This window comes from Gopherus evgoodei, chromosome 5, assembly GCF_007399415.2.
Source record: "Gopherus evgoodei ecotype Sinaloan lineage chromosome 5, rGopEvg1_v1.p, whole genome shotgun sequence".
Lineage (NCBI taxonomy): Eukaryota > Metazoa > Chordata > Testudines > Testudinidae > Gopherus > Gopherus evgoodei.
Genome location: NC_044326.1, coordinates 143,252,890 through 143,261,635, shown reverse-complemented (window position 1 = coordinate 143,261,635; position 8,746 = coordinate 143,252,890). Strand labels below are relative to the sequence as shown.

Sequence of the window (8,746 nt, the reverse complement as noted above, 5' to 3'; positions counted from 1 at the left end):
GCTCCCTCATAACGTTGTTTGGCAGCTGCCTGCTTTGTCCACTGCTTGCAGGATTCTCTGGAAGAGCAGTTCCTCCTTGTGGGGATTAGAATCAGGGGAGCCAGCAGCAGCCCCGCCCCCCCATCAGCTCCCCTAAATTCCTAAAAATACCAGTGTAGATGAGGAGGCAAGGCTTGGGCGAGTGGAGAGTCCTGTGGGCACTTACTTGGGTACATACCCACAGGCTCAGGAGCGTCTTTACTTGCCTAAGCAGTGCCTCACCACCTACACTGCTATGTATACTCGGGAGGGGGGAGGGGGGGAGAATGATGTAATATATGTACTATACATTCATGGGCGGCGAGTATAATAGGCCAGGGGAGGCTCTGCCTCCCCCAGTGCTGCCGCTGCCGCCAGACCCCCAGTTGCAGGGTTTGGCAGTGAAGTTTTGGCTTTATTACAGCCCATGCAGGTTCCGGGGCAGCTGAGGAGGCGGTGTGCATTTCCTCAGCTGCCCTACAACCTGCATGGGGCATATCAAAAGCATCTTCTAACAGACGTTCTTCTCCTGGGTGCACTGGGTTCGGGGAGGGGAGGCACAGCACGGCTTTGCCCAGCGGGGGGAGGCTTGGGTTCCTCAGGGGAGGGGAACAGGGGGAGGCAAGCTCAGGGCTGAGGCTGATCCGGGGCTCCTCCAGACAAAGGTGGGGTTGCTCTTCCAGGCAGGTGCAGGGGGGGAGGGAAGCCTCGGGGCTTCACCAGCCTGTTGCTCCTGCAGTTGGGGGGGTAGGGGTCTCAGGGCTCCGGGCATGGGCAGAAGGGGTGGAGTCGGAGGCTAGCCTCCCCAAAGGGGGGCTCCACCTGCTGCCCATGTCTACATTCCTCTGAAAAGAGTGCACAGTATAGACATAACCTAACCTAAGCTGCTCACTCTTACACTGATGGGCCAGCGAGAATCAGAGAGGTGAATCTTGCTCCCTGTGTCCCTTCTAAACTCCTGTACGAAGCTTATGTCAAGCCTAGAGTCCCTCCTGCACTTTCTTCCTATGTCACTTTCTCTTTTCTATATGGAAGCTGGTTCTGAAGTACACATGATGCTGTTCTCAACTTGACACAAGCTAGGCACTGCGTACACATCTGCAGTACCCCTTTACACACACAGCACTTTGTGGAATGTATTCTGTTGGACTGTACAACACTCCCAAGAACAGGCAACTATCACCATCCCATTTTGTGACTGTGGAAATTGAGACATCCACCCACATTCTCCTCTCAGTGACATGGTTGTCAGTGCAGAGTATAACCACTGAAATACGTGGGGTTACACTAGATGTATCACATCATGATGCAGGACAGGATTTAGTCCAGATGGGGCAACTCTCCTGTTCACACCAGTGACATTCCACTGGGGTGAGCAGCCCTGCTCCCCACACAGACAGGTTAAGATGGCAGATTTCCACAAGAGCTCGGTACCAGGCAGCTCCCAGACAGAGTAGTTCTTTTTAAAATCTGGCCTGGTATCTTTTGTTTAAAAGCATTTCCTTCTTTTACTTGTTGCCTTTTAATTTTATAAACAAGCCGCTGGTCTTGTATTGAAAGAAAGGGTAAATAGCTTCATTCCATTAATTAGTTCTCTAATACTAGCATTTATTTAAAAAAGCTTACAAAATATCTCCTCCTATTTGTCCCCTTTCTAAAAGGGAACAGACCTAATCTTTTAAGTCCCTTTTTGTGCTGAATCCCTAAACCCCAATGTTTCCAATCAATTCATAGTCCTGCTCTAGACATTTCCATTTATGTCTCTTTTAAGATGAGGTGACTAAGACCAAGCTCTATAGTCAGGCCAATGATGTAGCAGTCATTTAGAATGGCATTTCCATATCTCCTGCATTATTCTTTATTACCTTGACGTTACAAGGTAACATCTTACTCACTTTTGACTGATTAAAAAAAAACAAAACCTAAAAGTTATGGCTACTTTTGAGTCCTGAGACAGAAGCTGTTTTTAAATCAGTAAGTTATATAATTTTAGACAGTAGCTAAGCTACTTTGCTCTTTAGTTCCTCCAGAATTAGTTCTCAGATAAAGGCCATCTGTTCTGGGTCACTTAATACAAGGTTTTTTTTTTTGTTTGTTTTTTTGCTTTAAGATCTCTGTCTCCTACCTCATTACCAGAAGAATAACCTTGAGAGCAGTAAATAATTCATCAGCCTCCAAGGCTGGTGAAATCTGTTGCCAAAAAATCATTTAGTTCCTTATCTTCTGACTGTGCCTCTTCCAACCTCCTGGCTTAAGGGTCCCCATCTATTCTGTGGGATTCTTGGATTTATTCAAAACTTAGCTTGTCTTTATAGCTCTATGATTTGTTCTTCAGACTGTCTCTTAACCCCTATTTACATTTTGCCTGTCTGTTTTATTAGCTCATTTAGACAGGAGATCCATTTTTAGAGAGACATTTTTGTAACTAAATAAAGTCATGCACTTTCATTCAGGCATGTTTGGATTTGCTTCTTTTACCCATTCCCCTTTAGCACCAACACAGTATTCTTAAGACGCCTCCCTGATGACTGTATGGCTTTTTGCTTGCCAACTTTTCCCTTCAAGCTGTTTCTATCTTCCTCATTTTAGAAGTCTCCCCCTCCTTTGAGATTTAGCGTCCAAGTGCCAGGGCAAAGGACTATTACCCTGGGAAGGTGATAAACAGCTGAATTATTCAGGGACAGTGTTATGTAGTGGATCAATCATATAGACTTTCACAACTCACTCCTGTTGGCTATTCGGAACTAAATCAAAGAGTCTCTCCTCTTACGCTGCTGAATTCCTTACCCGTTAAATCAGTGGTTCTCAAACTTTTGTACTGGTGACCCTTTCCACACAGCAAGCCTCGGACTGCGACTCCCCCTTATAACTTAAAAACACTTTTTTATATATTTAAACACCATTATGTGCGTGCTGGATGCAAAGTGGGGTTTGGGGTGGAGGCTGACAGCTCGCAACCCCTGAGGGGTCCGACCCCCAGTTTCAGAACCCCTGCATTAGGTCTCTCTGTGGCAGCCCAGAGAGTAAATACAACAGTCCTGCCAGCAAGTGGAAATGGAAGAGAACACAATGCTCATATGAAGTTACTGGGATAAAATGGGCTGCCCAGCTGGAAAGAGCCAGTGCACTGTACCGGGGTGGACTGGCTTCCCCTGGCGGCTATTTAAAGGTACCAGAGGGCCTGCCACAGCTACCGCCCTGAGCCCTTTAAATCATCCCCGGAGCCCTGGAGTAGCAGCGGCGGGGCTCCAGCGATGATTTAAAGGGCTGGGCCCTTTAAATCACACCCGAGCCCCCGGCTGCCGCTGCTACCCCAAGGCTCCGGCAGCTCAGATGGCGATTTAAAGGGCCCGGGGTTCCCACTGCCGCTATCCTCCGGGGCCCATTAAATTGACACCCAAGCCCCAGAGCTGGAGCCCTGGGGTAGTGGCTGCAGGGCTCTGGTGGTGATTTAAAGGGCCAGGAGCTCCCGGCTGCCACTACTGCAGCGAAGCCCGGGGCCCTTTAAAGATCCGCCAGAGGCAGAGGCCCCCTCCAATGAGGATTTAAAATGCCCGGGAATTTAAAAGCCCACCTCTTCTGGTAGAGACCATACCTCTTCTGGTTGAGGCCCCAACCCCCTCCTGAGGACTCCGGAGTACTGCTAAGTCCTTTACATTACTTTCGCCCCTGACTAGAGCCCATAACTGTGTCACGAGTAGAGAACAGAAGAGACCAAGGTGTCATCAATGCCTGAAGCCCCCACAACGGCAGGGAAAAGATTAAATGAGATATACCCAAATCATCCTGGCAAGTGACAATACATGCTGCAGAGGAAGGCGAACACCCCCCTCCCACCCACCCCGATCACTGCCAATATGACCGGGGGGGGGGGGAAAGGGGGGGAAGGAGAGGACAGAAATTCCTTCCCAACCAGACATATGGAAGTCAATCAGAATTACAGAGTTAGGTTCTTCCTTTCTCCTTTCACACACATCATCATTAAAATCCACACACAGGGCTAAACCATGAAACTCCCAGTTTATTGACTGGGTATTAGAGACATAACACTTTAGAAAGCAGGATGTGAATTCAGAAACAGAAAAAAAGTCAAACCACCTAGGCCTGGTCTACACTACGCATTTATACCAAATTTAGCAGCATTAAACCGAATTAACCCTGCACCCGTCCACACAACGAAGCCCTTTGTATCGATATAAAGGGCTCTTAATACCGGTATCTGTAATCCTCCCCAACAACGGGAGCAGTGCTGAAATCGGTATTGCCATGTTGGATTAGGGTTAGTGTGGCCACAATTCAACGGAATTGGCCTCCGGGTACTATCCCATCCCACAGTGCACCATTGTGACCGCTCTGGACAGCAATCCGAACTCGAACTTTTGAATTTCATTTCCTGTTTGCCCAGCGTGGAGAGCTGATCAGCACAGGTGACAATGCAGAGCTCATCAGCACAGGTAACTATGCAGTCTGAGAAACTAAAAAGAGCTCCAGCATGGACCGCACAGGAGGTACTGGATCTGATCACTATATGGGGAGATGATTGCATGCTAACAGAACTCCGTTCCAAAAGACGAAATGAAAAAACATTCCAAGGCCACACCAGGGACTCAGTACAGTGCTGTGTGAAAGTTAAGGAGCTCAGACAAGCCTACCAGAAAACCAAAGAAGCAAACGGAAGGTCCAGGGCAGGGCTGAAAACATGCCGCTTCTACACTGAGCTGCATGCAATTTAGGGGGGTCCGCCACTACTACCCCACCCTACTGCGGATTCCGATGCGGGGGTAATCTTAGCCATGCCTGAGGATTCTGAGGACGGGGAAGATGAGGAGGAGGACGACGACGACAAGCTTGCGGAGAGCACACAGCACTCCGTTCTCCCCAAGGGATTTTTCTCAGCCGGACGGAATTACCCTCTCAGCCCTTCCAAGCCACTATCCCACACAATGAAGCCATGGAAGAGACCTCTGGTGAGTGTACCTTTGTAAATATAAAACATGGTTTAAAAGCAAGCGTTTTTTAATGATTAATTTGCCCTGAGGACTTGGGATGCATTTGCGGCCAGTATAGTTACTGGAAAAGTCTGTTAACGTGTCTGGGGATGGAGCGGAAATCCTCCAGGGACATCTAATTGAAGCTCTCCTGGAGGTACTCCAAAAGCCTTTCCAGAAGGTTTCTGAGCAGCGCAGCCTTATTCCATCCTCCATGGTAGGACATTTGACCACGCCATGCTAGTAGCAAGTAATCTGGTATCATTGCATGACAAAGCCTGGCAGTGTATGGTCCCGGTGTTTGCTGGCATTCAAGCAACATCCGTTCTTTATCTGGCTGTGTTATCCTCAGGAGAGTGATATTGTTCATGGTAACCTGGTTGAAATACGAGAATTTAATTAAGGGGACAGAGGTGGCCATTCCTACTGGGCTGTTTGCCTGGGGCTGAAAAAAAAAAATCCTTCTCTGCAGTTAGCCAAGCAGAGGGGAGGATTGGCGCTGAGCGTTTTTGCGTTTGGCTAGCAGGGATCTTCCCTGATACCAGCCGCACGGGGGGGTGGGGGGGGGAGCGATCATCCCAGAGAATTGGATGGGGGAGGGGATTTGGTTTCTGCTGCTGCACATTAACAGGAAAGCTGCAGCACTCAATGGGCTTTGCTTGATATGTGGGAAAGGAGGGCACTGGATATATGAAGGCTGCAGAAACCGAAAGACAATGGCTTACCACAGCTGCATGCAAGCCAAATTGTGTTTCCCGGACCTGCATCTGTGATCTCTAACACCAAAGCTGCAGGCACTCAATATTAAGATGCAAAATGTGACCTTGTACTGAAATCACATGTGCAATGTAATGTGAATAGTGTTGTTCACCATGAAAGAGTACAACTATTGTTCTATAAAATGTATCTTTTTAATACTTCTCTCCCTTTTTTCCCTCCCTCCTGCAGCTGCAAATTTTTCAAGCCTCCCTACTCCATCCCGAAGGCTATCTCAGAGAAGGAGGTGGGAAAAAAAGACACGAGACGAAATGTTCTCGGAAACCATGGAAGTGACTCGCAATGAAAGAGCTCATCTGAATGAGTGGAAGGACGTGGTATCAAAGTACAGTGAACCCGAGAACAGGAGGGACGAACGTGAGGAGAGGAGAGATGCTCGAGATGAGAGGTGGCGGCAGGAAGATCAGAGGAGGCATGATGCAACACTGGGGCTGCTGCGTGATCAAACTGACATGCTTCAGCGTCTGGTGGAGTTTCAGGAACGGCAGCAGGATCACAGTGTGCCACTGCAGCCCCTGTATAACTGCCCTCCCCAATTTCCATAGCCTCTTCACCCAGTCTTGTAAGAACGCGTGAGGGGAGGCTCCGTGCACCTGCCCACTCCACCCCTGTGGACAGCTCAACCAAAAGGCTGTCATTATTTTGAACTTTTCTAGTGGCCTTTTCCTTCCCTCCTATCCTCTTCCCAAACCCCACCCGGGCCACCTTTCAGTTCTCTCCCTCTTTTTATAATCAATTAATAAAGAATACATGATTTTTAAACAATAATGACTTTATTTCCTTAGAAAGCAAGCTGTAACTGAAGGGAAGGGTGGGTTGCTTACAGGGAATGAGTCAATCAAGGGGGTGGGTTTTCATCAAGGAGAAACAAACACAACAGTCACACCGTACCCTGGCCAGTGATGAAACTGGTTTTCAAAGCTTCTCTGATGCGCACCGCGCCCTGGTGTGCTCATCTAATCGCCCTGGTGTCTGGCTGCGCGTAATCAGAGGCCAGGTGATTTGTTTCAGTCTTCCACCCCGCCATAAATGTCTCCCTCTTACTCTCACAGATATTGTGGAGCACACAGCAAGCAGCAATAACAATGGGTATACTGGTTTGGCTGAGGTCTGAGCGAGTCAGTAATGTGCGCCAGAGTCCCTTTAAACGGCCAAATGCACATTCTACCACCATTCTGCACTTGCTCAGCCTGTAGTTGAACAGCTCCTAACTACTGTCCAGGCTGCCTGTGTATGGCTTCAAGAGCCATGGCATCAAGGGATAGGCTGGGTCCCCCAGGATAACTACAGGCATTTCAACATCCCCAACTGTTATTTTCTGGTCTGGGAACTAATTCCCTTGCTGCAGCCATTTAAACAGAGTAGTGTTCCTGGAGCGTCATGAATCTTTCCCAGCCATCCCACACTGATGTTGGTGAAACATCCCTCGTGATCCACCAGTGCTTGCAGCACCATGGAAAAATAACCCACGCGGTTTATGTACTGGGTGCTCTGGTGCCAAGATAGGGATATGGGTTCCATCTATCGCCCCACCACAGTTAGGGAATCCCATTACAGCAAAGCCGTCCACTATGACCTGCACATTTCCCAGAGTCACTACCTTTCGTAGCAGCAGCTTAGTGATTGCTTTGGCTACTTGTAACACAGTAGATTTGCCCACTCCAAATTGATTCCCAACTGACTGGTAGCTGACTGGCATTGCAAGCTTCCAGAGGGCTAACGCCACTCGCTTCTCAACTGTGAGGGCTGCTCTGATCTTGGTATTCTGGTGTTTCAGGGCAGGGGAAAGCAAGTCACAAAGTTCCATGAAAGTGCCCTTACGCATGCGAAAGTTTCTCAGCCACTGGGAATCGTCCCACACCTGCAACACTATGCGGTCCCACCTGTCTGTGCTTGTTTCCTGGGCCCAAAATCAGCGTTCAATAGCTAGAACCTGCCCCATTACCAGCATGATCTCCAACGAGCCGGGGCCCGCCGTTTGAGAGAATTCTGTGTTCGTGTCCTCATCACTCTTGTCACCACTCTGCCATAGCTGCCGCCTCCTCAGCTGGTTTTGCAGATCCTGGTTCAGCGTAGACTGCACAAGAATACGAGAGGTGTTTACAACGTACACGATTGCTGTCTTGAGCTGAGCAGGCTCCATGCTTGCCGTGGTATGGCGTCTGCACAGTTCACCCAGGAAAAAAGGCGCAAAGCGGTTGCCTGCCACTGCTTTCGCAAAGGGAGGGGTGAGGCTGTACCCAGAACAACCAGCAACAATGTTTTTTGCCCCATCAGGCACTGGGATCTCATCCCAGAATTCCAATTGGCAAGGGAGACTGCGGGAGCTATGGGATAGCTACCCACAGTGCAATGCTCCAGAAATCGACGCTAGCCTCGGTACATGGACGTACACCGCCGAATTAATGTGCTTAGTGTGGTTGCGTGCACTCGACTTTATACAATCTGTTTCAAAAAACTGGTTTCTGTAAAACCAGAATAATCCCAAAGTGTAGACATACCCCTAGTGTCAGACATTAGATTCAGCACTGAGGCTCCCTAAGCACGCAGGGATCAAGTCCCAGAAGGTATGCACACTCTAAGCACAGAGAAGAAACTGAAAGGCAAGGGAAAAACCCTAATAGCATTAAATGGTTAGAATCAAAAGATTATGACACAAACAAAAATCCTCCAGAAACTAGAAATCCAGACCAAATTAAGTCAAGAAGAAAAAAAAGCCTTAGCAAAGGCAGGTAAAATGTCAGATGGAAAATAGGAGACTCAGAGTTTGAAGAGCCAAGAGCCAAAGGCATAAAAATGAACAAGCAATGCTATCAGAGTATCAGAAGCAGGAGCCTGTGAAAGAACTGGTGGGCCTGCTGGACCACTGCAGAGTGACAGGAGCAGTTGAGGGGATTTGGCCACTGCAAAGAGGCTGAATGAGATCTCTGAATCTGTCTTCACCACAGGAAAGGTTACAGACA

General features: G+C 48.5%; 1 protein-coding gene across 1 annotated transcript in view; it reads right to left on the bottom strand.

Moving 5' to 3' along the window:
• Positions 1–7,741: 7,741 nt before the first annotated feature.
• MFHAS1 (malignant fibrous histiocytoma amplified sequence 1) overlaps positions 7,742–8,746 on the bottom strand; it is a 39,351-nt gene continuing 38,346 nt past the window's right edge. The window contains exon 2 of the mRNA XM_030565100.1: positions 7,742–7,860. Coding sequence (XP_030420960.1) covers positions 7,799–7,860 — 62 coding nt within the window. The 3' untranslated portion in view covers positions 7,742–7,798. The remainder of the gene's footprint in view (positions 7,861–8,746) is intronic.